General features: G+C 35.0%; 1 protein-coding gene across 4 annotated transcripts in view; it reads right to left on the bottom strand.

Annotated features, from left to right (window-relative positions):
* Window positions 1–16,732, bottom strand: part of NME7 (NME/NM23 family member 7) — a 155,129-nt gene that overhangs the window by 82,528 nt on the left and 55,869 nt on the right. For all 4 annotated transcript variants that reach the window (XR_013529555.1, XR_008477615.2, XM_008985065.5 and 1 more), the window contains 3 exons: window positions 12,632–12,682; window positions 7,441–7,648; window positions 4,136–4,241 (listed from right to left, as the gene is read on the bottom strand). Coding sequence is in view for 2 of the 4 variants with exons in the window: in XM_008985065.5 (XP_008983313.3) it covers window positions 4,136–4,241; window positions 7,441–7,648; window positions 12,632–12,682 (365 nt within the window). In the remaining 2 variants the exon portion in view is untranslated. The remainder of the gene's footprint in view (window positions 1–4,135; window positions 4,242–7,440; window positions 7,649–12,631; window positions 12,683–16,732) is intronic.

Here is a 16,732-nt window from a genome sequence, read left to right as displayed (position 1 = left end):
ATAAAAGTCTAAGGTGTTTTTTTTTATTTCAAGTCAACTAAAACTCTGTCTCTGACTCTTACACATACATGCACATAGGCACAAATATACATATATATACAAACACACACTTATACCATATTTTGGATCATCTGGATCTTATCCAGTAACCCTATATCACCATGTACTATTAGTATCTGAATGTGCATTTGTATTTACTATCTTACTATAGCCAAGTTGTGCTATTTTAATTGTAGCAGGCTGAGGGGTGAGAAAAAGATAGAGGTGAATCTGTTTCTCAAATGATACATCTGTACCAAATGAAGGCCAAATTTTATCATAGTATGCTGTAGAAACAAAGGTTTCTCAGAACCTTGTAGACAGAAAAGTGGTGGATGAATTAAGTCACTGCAGTAGAACAGGCTCGTGCTATACCAGAGACTGTACTATATTCATATTAAGCTTGCTTTTATGGCAAATAATATCCTTTGTCATGTTAATGCTATGAAGTTAAATTTTGTTTTATAGTTTTGCTTGCTATGAATCTGCAAATTATTTTAGCTATACAGTTGTATGAGCAAAAGTTTGTATTTAGTTTTATATTTGGACATATTTAAGTTACATTACTAAAAATTAAAATAATTTATGTCAGCCCTGAGAGTCCATGAAAATAATTTTCCTTCAAAAAGAAACACTGCCAAAAGAAACAAGAAGTCACTAAAAATGCTGAGTGAGAAGATGCAAAATAAAAGTAGTATTTTAGGAAGATCATTAATGCAACAGTGATGAGCAAACTGGTCTGAAGAAAAGAGTAAGTAGTGGAAACAACAGCAAAGGCTTTTGAAATCGTTTAGAATGCTGGTTGGAAAAAATAGACCATGATATCTTCAAATACTTTCCTCTTATTTTGAACTTCAAAGCTTGGATGGCAGCAGTAGAGAAAGAAGGAGGTAATTAATATAAGTTATTTCCAAACAAGAAGCAATAGGATTAAACCGAATACAGGGTGTGAAGATGAAAGAAGGGTAAAGGATGATTTCAAGATTTTGAATCCAAGTGAATGGAAGAATGACAGCACCTTTAAGAAGAAAACGAGTAATGATGAAACCAAATTAATAAGGGGAAAGACACTGAATTATTTTGGACATAAAAACTCAAAACATACTATATAGCATTTAAAGAGTAGAAAACTGATCAGAAGTTGAGGATGCAGCATATCCTCAAGTAAAATAAACTCCCGGCACAAAAGTAGTGATACAGGATTGCATATCAATAGGTAGAGTTATAAAGATAGAAAAAGAGGTACAGAGAGGTTAGAACTGAAATGATGCCAAGAGGCATTTGGAGACAGTACTTTAATAAAAAGAGCTGGAGAAGAATACATATTCAGGGCAAAAGCAGCATTGAGCAAAGGTGCGGAGAACCATAGTCCTTCTGGAAAACAAGTATCTTCATCTTACTGAATAATAGAGTGGAGAGGAAATGAGACAGAAGAGAAGGTAGGAGAGGTGGCAGAAGCCATGACGGAAGGACTTATACAGACCATATACAGAGCATCTTTAATTCATCTTGAGTTCATTTTTGTATATGGTGTAAGGAAGGGGTCCAGTTTCAATTTTCTATGTGGCTCCCAGTTTTCCCAGCTATACGTGCAATTATTAAGGTACACAACTGGTATTTATTCTAGTTCCACTTTATTTTATTTCAGTCTTCTTGCAACATAGTTTTCCTTAGAAAGGATTAAATCAGATAAACTATGTTGAATAAAACATTTTAAGGTGAAAAGGAGAAGCTTTTAAAATGTTGGTGCCTATAAACAAGAACTTTTTCAAAATGTGAGTATACTGTGTGTGCATGTATATGTGTATATATGTATATGTACATAAATATACACGGGGGTATGTGTGTGCATGTGTGTGTGTGCACAGATTGAATATTCCTTACAGAAATGCTTGTGACATGAAGTGTTTTGGATTTCAATTTTTTATTTTGAAATATTTGGAGATACATATTTGTTGAGCACCCCTAATTCAAAAATCCAGTAAATATAAGCCAGTGGTTGAAAATGCTACAATGACCATTTCCTTTATGCTTCATGTCTGTGCTCAAAAAGTTTTGGAGTTTGGAGCAATTTGGGTTCAGATTTTTGGATTAGGAATACTAAACCTGTATAGACATTCACACACGCATACACAATCTCCCCAGTTAAGAAAAAATGAGTGAAACATAAAATCCCAGCTTTTTTTCCCATAAATTTTCAATACCAGTCATTTCACATATTACTTTTACTTCCTATGGAATTGTTACTAACCAGGTGCCATGTGACTTTTTTGTGGCTATTGCTATTGGGGCAATAGCGTATAGAGGGAAGAACATAGAGATTAAAAACAAACAAACCAATAGGGTTTGTATCCTCGATTTCCACTCGAAATTAGGAGAAACAACTTAATCCCATGGAGCCTTAGCTTGCCTATCTTGAAAAGAGCAATGAATTTACCTACTTGACACACTTGCTGTCAAGATTAAAGATAATGTATAATTATCTTTAATAGTTATACCTGGCACATAGCAGTAAATTCTTTATAAGTGTTTGTTACCCATGCTGCATGTTAGTTCCGTATAATTATGGTCCTAAGGATTTACAATATATTAAAATACCTCCTAAATAATTAAAGAAGTATTAATTATGCAGCAAGATCTTTAAGGCTTATATCCTTCCAACAAGTAATTCTATTTCTAGGAAACTAGCCAGAGGAAAAGATTAGAAATATCATCAAATATTTACTTATAACGATACTCTTCAAAGTTTTAATTTTAATATTAAAAAAACTGAAAACAACCTACGTATCCAAATGCATACTACATCTATACAATCGCTGTTAAATATTAAATAAATATTAAAATATTAATGAGGACTTCAGGGAAGCCAGAAATGCTCACAAAATTATATTTAAACGACAGCCTATAGACCTATATCTCACCCATTACATTTATGTGTATCAGTGTACACACATGCACACACAAATGCAGAAAAAAAAGATTTGGAGGAAATGCATCAAAATATTAACAATGACTATCTTCAGGTGATGGGAATACAGTAATTTTTTACTTCATTTTTTAATGGTTTCCTATTTTCCAATTTTTCTACTATATATATGAATTACTTTCATACTTAGAAGACATAAAATTTTAAAATCCATTCATTTCTGTATACTATTTAGTGTATTCTAGTTTTTTAAGGGTGATCTTTTTAATCATCCTCCATCTTACTTCCAAAAAGATTTGAGATACCTAAAAAAAAAAAATACATACACCAGTCTAAAATCAGTAAAATGAAGAAACTGAGACAAAAATAAGAAAAGAACTTACAAACTCTCTCTATATACATATGTCCATATGCAAATGTGTATATACATGCATATGTCAAAGAACTGTTTGAGATACAAAGAACTGAAGGAAATTTCTCCACCTTTCTCAGGAAGGGTATACTGGATTTATGGCAGACATCGATTTAAATTGTACAACAGGAGTGCTACTAGCCAGGCACAGTGGCTCATGCCTGTAATCCCAGAAGAACTCTGGGAGGCTCAGGTGGGTGGATCATCTGAGGTAAGAATATGGTGAAACTCCAGCTCCACCAAAAATAAAAAAGTTAGCCGGGTGTGGTGGTGTGTGCCTGTACTCGGGAGGCTGAGGTGGGAGAATTGCTTGAACCTGGGAGGCTGAGATTGCAGTGAGCAAAGATCATGCCAGTGCACTCCAGCCTGGACAACAGAGCAATATTCCATCTCGGAAAAAAAAAAAAAAACCAACAAGTATCTAAGTGAAGTAAGTGAATCACTGTTTGTGATTGGCAAGTCAGGAGGCTGACTAAAAGTCAATGATCCAAGACCTGTAACAGTATAAATGAGCCTGAGCATGATCAGCAACTCAAAGAACACCTCCTAAAATGCACAAAGAAAAAGACAAATAGAGATTTAGATAGATTTTCCCTTATATTTTGTCACCTTTATTCAAGTACCTTCCAAGAAAAAAATAAATGAAAATACTAAAAGTATACACTAATTTCTACACATAAAGTACATTAAGAAAATAAACATTGCTCTCCTATTAACAAAATGTGTTGGATAAAGTGTGTATTCAACATAGCACTTACCTTCACTGACAGCGTGGGGTTTAACAATACAACAAGTACAATTGGTAAATTTAGCAGTGTTTGCCGGCCCACAACCTCCACTTGAAGGAAAAAACAACTCCATTTCCTAAAGACAGAGAGAAATGACTTTGACAAGTGTGATCTCTTATCTTGAACTTACAAGATATTTCTGTGGGGGAGGAGAATCATGCAATTACTTTTAGAGTTTCATTGTATAAATTCTTTGTTTCAAATTTTCTAAAAATGAGTTTTACAAGGACAAACTGATTAAATTAACCCTGTTTCAAGACTTAAAACCAGAAGAACATATAAAGAAGTATCAATCAAAGCAATGAGAATATGTGTCATTCTGTTCCAGGATTATAATGGACAGAGTTTTAATAAATTCTGAATATTGGAAATATGAATATAAAGTTCTTATTTTCCCCAAAGCATTAGTCAATTAGACACAAATTTAAACTTTTTCAGTAAAATATGTAAAATAAGATTAAAAACTAGAAAATTTTATAGGAACAGAGATTAATATCAGGAATCTGAGAACCACAGCTACTTAAAATAACTATAGGCCTAGTACAAAATCAAATCAAATGAACCATGTTTTATAAACAAATTCAGTCTGTATTATTCGCTTTGCATGTGGTTCACTAAAATGACAACCCAACAATTTCAACTAGCCACAAAGATGGTCATGCTTTTAATTCCTTAAAGACTTTTCTGCCTCTAAACTTTCACTGCTATTATTTCTAATATTCCCTGTAAAATCCTCTAACCCAAGCTCCAAAGAACCTAACCAATGTGCAAAGAGCCAACTTCAAATACCACTTAACACTAGGAGGCATTTCCCAATGCCTCCTGTCCGCAACCTGGACTCCCCAAAGTTATGGCTATTTGGGTGTTTGTCTTTCATCAAATTATACATTTGAAAAAAAGGAACTAAGTTGCACAACTTTACAGGACCCATAGCAACTAAAACAATGCCTGGCTCAATGCAAATAGCCCTTGGTATACACAAGAGATTGGTTCCAGGACCCCTGTGTGTACCCATATCCTCCATACTCAAATCCTGCAGTCAGCCCTGTGCAATCTGCTTATAAGAAAAGTCAAATCTGTAGATGTGGGTTTCACATCCTGCAAATACTGTATTTTCAATCGTTCTGTTGGAAAAAAGTCCACGTTATAAGTAGACCCGTGCAGTTCAAACCTGTGTTGTTTATGGGTCAACTGTATTTATTTTTCATTAAATTTAAAATGAAAAGATTACAGAATGTGTTAATATGCCACATTGATCAGCATTTTTTAAACACAAGGGCAATGAGGAATTATTCAAATATTAATGTATACACTTGAGCATTTCCAGTGGTAAGACACTATTCCTGAGATATCAAGTGCCTTTCTATCATATTGCTGCCATTATTTATTACTCCTCTTGATCAATAACAACAGGAACTATCCCTTTTAGTCCTTTATCAGATGCTTTGATTGCATGGTCCAAGAGAAACTTTACAGCACAGATGAAAACTCAAATACCTACAGGGATCTACATCCTAGTCTTTTCTATCATAAATAGAGCCATAATAACATACGTGTACATCTGTCTTTATAATAGAATGATTTATAATGCTTTGGATATATACCCAGTAATGGAATTGCTGGGTCAAATGGTATTTCTATCTCTAGATCCTTGAGGAATCGCCACACTGTCTTCCACAATGGTTGAACTAATTTACACTCCCACCAATGTGTAAAAGTGTTCCTATTTCTCTACATCCTCTCCAGCATCTGTTGTCTCCTGATTTTTCTTTTTTTTTTTTTGAGAGAGAGAGAGTCTTACTCTGTCACCCAGGCTGGAGTGCAGTGGTATGATCTCGGCTCACTGCAAACTCCGCCTCCTAGGTTCAAGCAATTCTCCTGCCTCAGCCTCCCAAGTTGCTGGGACCTCACGATCCACCCGCCTCAGCCTCCCAAAGTGCTGGGATTACAGGCCTGAGCCATTGTGTCGGGCCTCTATAGTCATTCTTAATGCAACAGCCAGAATGATTCTTTTAAATGGCAAGTGAAACATACCAGTCCTTTGCTCAAAACCCTAAAATGGCTCTATATGTTTTCAAAGAAAAATCTAAAAGTACAACTATGGATATAAGACCATATGATCTTTCCCCTAATTACCTCTGTAACCTCATGCCCCTCTTCTTCCCTCTCTCATTCCTATCCAACCACATTGTCCTCTTTGCTGTTATTTTACTATTGCATACAGATGTACGCTCTTCAGGGAATAGCAAGATAGTTAATGTGACTGGAACACAGTGATTAAGATAGAGATTGATCAAAGATACAGTTAGAGATATATAGAGGCCAGACCAGATAGAGCCTTGGAAGCTACAATAAAGACTTCAGATTTTATTCTAGAAGAGACGGAAATTCACTGAAGGGTTTTCAGCAGGTGAATGTTAATCTGATTTGGCTTTAAAATATCACTAGGCATAGTTGATTTTACTTGGGCAAGGTAAAATTTTCATAAATTGAGTGAAGGGAAAGAGGAAAAAAGAATTTGGAGGCTACTGTAGCAGTCCTGGCAAAATATAATAGTGATTTAGATCACAATGGTCAGATTCAGGGTTTATTTTGAAAGTAGAGCTGAAGAGACTTGCGGAAGAAATTGTAAGAAAAAGAAATAAGTCAACTATTATAAAATTGTCTAATATTGTTTCACTGCAAAAAATTAAAAACTATCTTAAGTGAGACACTTCTCACAATGCTAAAAATAAACTTATACTTCATTAATTCAACCTCAGCATAAATCCAATATGATGCTTTATTTATATGGATTTAAAAATAAGGAGCAGTTGTAAAGAAACTTTCATAAATACAAGCCATGTATAGGAAAATAATAGGATGTCAAGCTTGAAAGTACAGTATTAGGTCTGAATCAAAAAGTAGTATCTCAAAATGTGTCTTCTTTTTAACATCTACTAGCCATAAACTGGTATTCTTACATGAATTTGATAATTCAAACATTTAGGAGTCTCAGTAATTTAAGTCTTTGGAACAAGAGACAGGATGAGAAGTGTTTTAATTGGAGAAAAGTTACATTGATTATGATCACCAGTTGACAAAGGAGATATAAACACTGTTTAATACTAGGCAAAATGTCAAAGGTTTTCTCTACTACTAGATCAGGTGCATAAAGAAGGCTACTGTAGCAGTCCTGGCACTATAGCCTAAGTCACCAGTGACAGAAATGCCTTACTTTGATAAAATATGTAACAGAACTAGAAGACAATTAAAATATTTTTAAAACACCTTACTCTGGCAGCAGAAGCAAAAGAATCAGGGCCATGTGCTGCATTTCTTATGCCATCTGTTCCAAAGACGGCTCTAATGCTTCCAGAAGCATCTGTGCATGCCACCCCAGAGTTTGCAGGTCCCAGTAGTCTTTTCCATTCACATATAGCATCATCTCTTAAAATTTCCATGGCAATAATAGGACCAGTTGTAATAAACTGGATCAGCTCACTACAAAACAGATAGAAGATTAGTTTGCTTCTTTCTTCTGTCAACCTAGGTATCTGTCTTAATAAAAGAATATATTTAAATTGGATTTTTTTCAACATAGAAAAGAATATTATACTCTCAGAACCATTGAACATAGTTAATTTCACATGGGCAGGAAACACTTTTCATAAATTGAGTGTCTTCCAGTGGCTCAATTCACTTCAAATCACTAGTAATGTCAAACTACTATTAGCAGAAAAATCACTGTTCTGTTGAATTAAGACTATTTCATTGACTTAACATGCATATTGTTGACCTATGCTTTTCCCAGTGCTCTAACAGGTACAGTGATTTTCCTTTTTATTTTCATGTGTTTACCACTGCTGTCAAGTACAATTTCACAATATGCAAATTGATGAGAGGGATGGATGGCTTGGAACTTATAGTAAGAATTTATTTCTTTTTGTGTAAAACTATTAGAATTCAAAGACTGACAAAGAACTCTCTCAATCAATAAACACTGAGTTGGTTTGGTGATTTAAAAAATCTCAGCACTTTGGGAGGCTGGGGTGGGCAGATCACAAGGTCAGGAGTTAGACACCAGCCAGGCCAATATGGTGAAACCTGGTCTCTTCTAAAAATAAAAAAATTTTTAAAAATTAGCCAGGTGTGGTGGCGGGTGCCTGTAGTCCCAGATACTCCAGAGGCTGAGGCAAGATAATTGCTTGAACCAGGGAGGAGGAGGTTGCAGTGAGCCGAGATTGTGCCACTGCACTCCAGCCTGGGCAAAAGAGTGAGAGTCTGTATCAAAAAACAAAAACAAAAAAATAACAACAGGCTTTAAAAAACCAACAGGCTTCAAGAAATATCCTTTTATTAGTATAAAAAACTACTCTGGGTTATTCCTATATTAAATTATTAGAGCATACACATAAGTTCTTGATTAAAAATCCAGCACTGTGTCACAGTCCCCCAAGATAACAAAAAACAATACCTCATTCTATTTTCCACTTCTATATGTGTACTGGGTGCAATGACAAGTTTAGCTATGAAATAAGTGACATCGTCTTTCTAACTGTGTTAAGCAGGGACAAAGTACTTTTTAGAGTAAGCCCATGTTTTTCTCTCACCCAAAGTACAGAGAAGAGACCCTCCTGGAGAAAGGAACACAGTGTGACAGGCTCATTTGTGCTCACTAACTTATGACTATTTTTTACATACTTCCTTCCACCCAGCACCATGTTATGTAAGTCAGCTCTCCTCAGTACTTCCTTTTTAAATTGCTCCCATTCATTTTGAAGAATATTTCTAAGAAATAGCATGTACAAAGAAGTATTCATGTCTTCTACCCTAAGAGGTCTATAATACCTCCTCATACATTTTCTGCCAGACCTTTGCTGCCAAACAAACAAACAAAACCCCCAAGACCAACCAACAGATTAAAGAAAACCCAAATCAAGGGAGCAAACCATGTTTATTCATTCAACAAGCATTTACTGATTACCTACAACATATCAGCATCTGTGCCATAAAACAAGATCCTTCCTTCAAGACACTTATAATTTAATGCCCTATTAATACAGAATTCTCAAAACACACAAGAGAATAAGCCTATGAAAACTGCATGTAATAACACAGGGAATGATGTGCCTGATCATAGACACTGTCTTATGAAACTCTTTCTAATTACTTCACCTGGTCTTTTGTTACATCGTTCTCATTAACAGGCAACTAGTTAAGTTACTACTTTAAGAAAATTTACTGCGTGCAAATCACATATAAATCATTAAATTAGTTGTAATTCAATGCTATAAACATATACAAAGTTTACACTAAAAGATAATTTCCACCAATATTCTAGAAAATTGTATATAGCTATTCTAACAAGGCTTGGGAATATTTTATAATGCTTGATTTGAAATAATCCAAAGCATAATAATTTTCTTATATAAATTTTTTTTTAAAACCGACTACTCAGTGCAGGATACCAAATAACATGCCTACTGTAGCCATTTGGTTTGGCTAACATACCATTCTTTCTTATTAGAAATGTAAATACTCTGTTATCAGTAACAGTAATACGAGTATATAAAATATTCACTTAAATTTGATTACTTCTCAACCATTTAGAATATATAGATTCAGTGTAACATATATTTCTTATAGGTCAAGGAACAAAATATATATCAAACTATTTAGCTAAAATAGAAAGGTTACATGAACATTGCTTTATGTATATAAGACTACCAAAATATTTGAAAAGTACAACAGGCTACAGTAACCAAAACAGTATGGTTCTGGTACAAAAACAGACACATGGATCACTGGAACACAATAGAGAACCCAGAAATAAAGCCACACATCTACAGCCATCTGAACTTTGACAAAGTCAACAAAAATAATCAATGGGGAAAGGATTCTCTATTAAATAAATGGTACTGGGATAGCTGTCTAGCCATAAGCAGAAGAATGAAACTGGTTCCCTAACTTTAACCATATACAAAACTTCAAGATGGATTAAAGACTTATAAGTAAGACCTCAAACTATAAGAATCTTAGAAGAAAACCTAGGAAACACCATTCTGGACACTGGCCTTGAAAAAGAATTTACGACTAAGTCCTCAAAAGTAATGGCAACAAAAACAACAAGTGACAAGTGGGACCTAATTCAAGAGCTTCTGCACTGTGAAAGCTTCTGCACTATCAACAGAGTAAAAAACAACCTACAGAATGGGAGAAAATATTCGCAAACTATGCATTCAACAAAGGACTAATATACAGAATCTATAACTAACTTAAACAATCGAACAAGCACAAAACAAATAACCCCACCAAAAATTGAGCAAAAGACATGAATAGACACTTCTCAAAATAACATACAGCTGGACATGGTGGCTCAGGTCTGTAATTGCAGTACTTTGGGAAGCAGAGGCAGGCGGATCACGAGGTCAGGAGTTTGAGACCAGCCTAACTGACATGGTGAAACCCTGTCTCTACTAAAAATACAAAAATTAACTGGGTGTGGTGGCATGCACCTGTAATCTCAGCTATGCAGGAGGCTGAGGCAGGAGAATCCCTTGAAACTGGCAGGCAGAGGTTGCAGTGAGCTGAGATCACACCACTGCATTCCAGCCTAGGTGACAGAGAGAGACTCCGTCTCAAAAAAAAAACACCAACAGCCAATAAACGTGAAAAAATGCTCAATATCACTAATCATCAGAAAAATGCAAATCAAAACCACAATGAGATACTATCTCACACCAGTCAGAATGGCTATTATTAAAAAGTCAAAAAATAACATGCTGGCAAGGCTGTAGAAAAAAGGGAGTGCTTATACACTGTTGTTGAGAATGTTAATTATTCCAGCCATGTGGAAAGCAGTGTAGATATTTCTCAAAGAATTTAAAACAGAGCTACCATTTGACCTAGAAATTCCATTACTGCATAAATACCCAGAGGAAAAGAAATTCTATCAAAAAGACAGGTACACACATACACTCGTTGCTGTGCTATTCACAATAGCAAATACATGGAATCAACTCAAGTGCCTATCAATGGTACATGGGATAAAGAAAATGTGGTATATATATATATATATATATACACACAAAGAATTCTACACAGCCATAATAAAAAATAAAATCACGTCCTTGGCAACAATATAAACAGAGCTGGAGGCCATAATCCTAAGCAAATTAATGCAGAAACAGAAAACCAAAAACTGTATGTTCTCACCTACAAGTAGGAGCTAAACATTAAACACTCTTTGATACAAATATGGGGATAATAGACACTGCGGACCACTAGAGGGGAGATGGAAGTGGTCTGAATACCTACTGGGTACTATACTTAACAACCTGGAGGATAAGATCCATACTCGGCATCACACAATATTTCCATGTAACAAATCTGTATATGTACCTCCTGCATCTACAATAAAAGTTGAATTTATTTTTTAAAAAGTTCAAAAAAACAACAGATGCTGGCAAGGCTGTAGAGAAAGGGAACACATACACTGTTGATGGGAATGCAAATTAGTACCTCAATCACTGTAGAAAACAGTTTGGAAATTTTTCAAAGGACATAAAACAGAACTACTATTTGACCCTGAAATCCCATTACTGATACATATCCAAAAGAAAACAAATCTTTCTGCCAAAAAGGTACATGCACTTGCCTGTTCATTGCAGCACCACACACAACAGCAAAGACATGGAATCAACCTAGGAACCCATCCGTGGTGAACTGGATAGAGAAAATGTGGTACATATATACACCATGGAATACCATGCTGCCATTATAAAACAATGAAATCATGGCCTCTGCAGAAACATGAATGGAGATGGAGGCCATTATCATAAGCAAATTAATGCAGAACAGAAAACCAAATACCATGTTCTTACTTATAAGTGGGAACTAAATAATAGGTACACATGGACAATAATATCTACTGATGGCAACCACAGATACTGGGAACTACTAGAGTAGGAGGGAGAGAAAGGAGCAAGGGTTGAAAAACTATCGGGTATTATGCTCAGTACCTGGGTAATAGGATCATTTGAACCCAAAACCTCAGCATCACACAATATACACAGGTAACAAACCAGCACATGTACCCCTTGAACCTAAAGTAAAAGTTGACATGAAATATAAAAATTAAATAAATTGAAAACCCCACAAACACAAAGGCACAACAAAAATATTCAACATCAAATATAATTATCACTCCATTTTTAATAAACCAAAAATTTTAAAAGTTATCCTTCTTGTAATGTAAAGAATTCCTATTTGCAACTGATTAAAGATTTTTAATGATAAAATATAGGAATTCTTAATAAAAAGACAGAGAATATGATTATTTGAAAAGATTTCTGTGCAGTTGCAAGATGTTGCTATGGTCCTTTTGACAGATTATTCTCATGTAATAAATTTTTTAAATGTAATTCCTTAGTTTTCTAGGATATCCCCCTTTACATACCACTAATCCCCAAATTAAGGACCTACTTGTAAAAGGGCCTTGATTGATGATCTACGTGAAAATCCACTGCTTCTTTCCTATAAAATAATCAAAATGAGAATAGTTACAAATTATAAAAGAAAATCCTTATTATTTTAGTTTATATTAATTAAAATAAAATACAGATAAAATCCTCGATTTATACTTATTTATATTTGAATAATTTTTTACCAAAATATTCTGTCAAAGTCTCTCTTTTTAAATATTTTGGAAGTATGAGTAACATCTATGTAAATTAAAATGAATGTAAAAAGCAATATTTACTTTTCTACTTATGTTACATATCATTTATCATCTTTTTTTTTTTAGATGGAGTCACCCAGGCTGGAGTGCAGTGGCATGATCTAGGCACTCACTACAACCTCCGCCTCCTGGGTTCAAGAAGTTCTCTTGCCTCAGCCTCCCCACTAGCTGGAGTAACAGGCATGTGCCACCACGCCCAGCTTATCTGTGTACTTTTAGTAGATATGGGGTTTCACCATGTTGGCCAGGCTGGTCTCTAACTCCTGATCTTAGGTGATCCACCCGCCTTGGCCTCTCAAGGTGCTAAGATTACAGGAGTGAGCCACCACACCTGGCCTCATCAACCTTCTTTTTCACAACATCCTGAACATTCTAGAAATGAAGGTTAATATTTGACCAACAAGAATATTTGTTCTTTAAAGTCTAAACAAGTTGCATCAAAAAATGCAAAACCATCTTCTAATTGAAAATTTGTCACTTTCTCCCTCATTAAGAGTTTAGGCTAAAATTTTAATTTAACATTTATAGCTTTTTTTCTGAGCTAGGTATCTCCAAAGGAAAGACTATGCAGTTCTGTTTTTAAAAGCTGCCTAAGAAATTATGTATATTAATTTGTTTTTATTTTATTGGTTACTAATGCTTTAACTGATATTACTTAAAAAAGGGGAGATATGGAAACATTTAGATCTCAGAGTTTATTGATGGTAACAAGGATTCACTTTTTACATTTATATTACCACTAAAGAATATCTACAGAGGCAATAAAAGAATAATGCACTTTAAGCTGATTAGCTAAAAGTCTAAAAACCTTTTTATTAAGGCAAACCAGGTGTCTCTCTTAAAATCGTGTAGTTTTCCTAAAGGCTTTGAACTGAGTTCACAATATGTGACTAATATACGTAAATATCAACTACTTTTAAAACTGGAACGTGTTCCCTAGCAAAGAATCAATCTTCCAGTCCTGAGACTTAATTTGGTATGCAAAGCTTTTAAGATTTTATCAGCATATTACAAAATGAATTTATATAACAAGTTATAACAGACATACTCTCATTCTAACCAAAAGTACTTAAACATTCCTTTGGCTGTGAAGAGATTTTGAAATATGTAATGACAATACAGAGAATAAAATTCCTCCCAAGACATGAGGAGGAGAAAAAAAATCAATTTTTTCTAGAGTCAGTTATAGCCATGATTAAATTATTATATTTATTCCTTACAATGGTATATTGAAATAGGTGTGATCATTTTACATATGAAAAGAATAAAGTCCAGCACAGTTATATAATTTGTCCAGGTCACAAAGCTAGTAAGCACAAGACAAGAAGATTTGAACACAAATCTCTCAAATTGCAAATCTCCCACTGCTTATGCTTTCTACTACTAACTGCAGAACATTCTAGAGGATAAAGAGAAAACTCACCAAAAAAGAGATATGTATATATTGCATTACAGGGCAAAACAGGGTAAAACTGAATGACTGAAAAGCTCACATAGATAGTAAATTGGAAGAGTTAGCAGAAGAATACCAAAATAATCAATTCTAAACTTTTCAAACACAAAAAAAACTGAACTAAAAGAAAGGAAAAAAACAACCATGATTTTTAATATCATTGAAAAGAAAAACCTCACTCCATTACTAAAAATGTTTCATTGTTTTCATCCAACATGTCCCTGATTCCATAGTTATGTCCATTCCAAATCTAAAATTGAAAGCAGGATGAGAGTTCTTAAGTTTTTTTTCCCATCATTCTTATCTAATTCTTTGCTTAAAAGGTTTAGAAGGAGATAGGCATTAATAAGTGAATCACTATCTAGAGAAGTTTTTTGTTATTGTTTTGTTTTTATGAAGAAACAAACCATTCTTTCACAAAGATCTATTCATTAACTCTTTCAAAAAATATTTGCTTAATGCCTACCTTGACTGAAGCCCGCTCCAAGGACTAGAAATACAAACTTATACAGAACTCAGCAGCTAACTTCTGGATATTGTCACCATGGAGGAACTGACATTTGAACACACAATTTTAGAAAAGATTCACACATTGTGAGAAATTCCTCCATGCGAGTTTCTCGCACACTTCTAACTTGTCTTACTGGGTATGCGAAGAACACAAGGCCTGACTGATCTTTATCATTGTCATTTCTCAGGGTCGTGTTTGCAACAAGCAACCTTGAGGAATAAGGTAAATCCTCTATTCAGTAAAAAGAGCACGCTTGTTTATTGCTTGCTAATGGGTAGCCCAGGTTGGTAACCCAGGTTGACTCCTCCTCAGTTGTGATGCAACACAACCCTCTACGTACACAGTACACAACTGGGCCTAAGTCATTTTATTCCTACAGGATATGGAGGCAAGGGAAACCACTATACACTCAATGCTCATGCTGCTTGCTCTACCATAATAAAGTCTTTTGTCTCTGACCCAGAAGTCTCATGTCATCTGCTAACATCCATGGAAGAGTTATAGGCTAACTTCCTAGCGTATAAATTGGATGAAACCCCAAACTCAACATACTAATAAAAATATATGAAGTGGTATGAATGAATAGATAAGCAGTTAAGTTTTCTCAGGAATTAATTTTCATGAGATATTTGAGTTGGTTCTGAATGACGAATAGGAAGGGACTAGACAGAAGACAAGGCAGAGCATTCAAAACAGTTCAAAATTATGTACAAGAGAACTGAGATGTGATAAAGCTCAACATATTCAGGGAACTGAAACCTAAGTACCTCTTAGAGCCATCACAGTAGGTGAGTTCAGATAACTTAAGAGTCTTGTATACTCCCTCAAAGAGCTTGCCTGCTTGTCCATTTTTTCCTGCAGATGGGAAACCAGTGATGGATTTAAGCAAGGGAATGGTAGCATGTTCAAATTTTCATTGTGTAAGGTTCATTCTAATGGCAATAAGAAAATGGCATGGAACAATCCTGAGGTAGGAAATGACCCATCAAGGAATAGAAGGTAGTAAGTCTAGAAGTAGACAATCAGTCAGTAGCTTATTTTGATACTCTGAGAGCCTGACTATGAGCCTATAAAATGCCTAAACTAAGGGGCTGAAATAGGAATTATAAGGAGAGAATGGCACCCAGAGATATACAGAAAACAGAAGTTAAAAGACTTACATATCAGGCAGGTATGAGGAATGGGGGAGCAGCAAGATGAATCTAGGATCACTTTCAGATTGACAGTTGTAGAGAGAAGTCAAGGCTGAGATGTATTTGGAATTCATTTATAGGTAAGTGGTAGGTGATGATTGGACATGGATAGCACTACTCAGGTAAAGTTATAAAGAAAAGAACATACACAAGCTGGATGCAGTGGCTTATGCCTGTAGTTCTAGCACTTTGGCAGTACAAGGCAGGAGACTCACTTGAGGCCAATTTGAGACTAGCCTGGGTAACATAGCAAGACCATGATTCTTTAAAAAAAAAAAAAAAAAAAAAGGCACACAATCTGGAGGAATACCTTATTGAAATCATGGTGACAGTTACTGAGATGGGGAAGAAAATGGTCTATAGAGCTAGAGCCCGGGGTGATCACTCACAGAGACGTCGAAGAAGTCATCCCAAATGTTAGGAGACAATGGAGTTGAAGGAGACTATAAACAAAGTGCCCAAATCTTTAACAAATGTGTAGTTTGTGAACTGTAGAATGGAAAGAGGCTCAGTGGATGGTAATACAGCTAAATATCATGAATTTCCAAGGATGAGGAAGAGTAGAGATTTATAGGAGAGAGCTAAAACACTGACACTGTATAATGATCCTGTGACACAAGAAACATTTATGAGTGAGCAACCTTCAGGGCTAAAAGGAAAGGGAAGTCCCTAGAGAAAGGTCAGATTT

This window comes from Callithrix jacchus, chromosome 18 (assembly GCF_049354715.1).
Source record: "Callithrix jacchus isolate 240 chromosome 18, calJac240_pri, whole genome shotgun sequence".
In the NCBI taxonomy this organism is placed as follows: Eukaryota; Metazoa; Chordata; class Mammalia; order Primates; family Cebidae; genus Callithrix; species Callithrix jacchus.
Note: the sequence above shows the minus strand (reverse complement) of the source record. Positions and strands in the feature narration are given on the sequence as shown.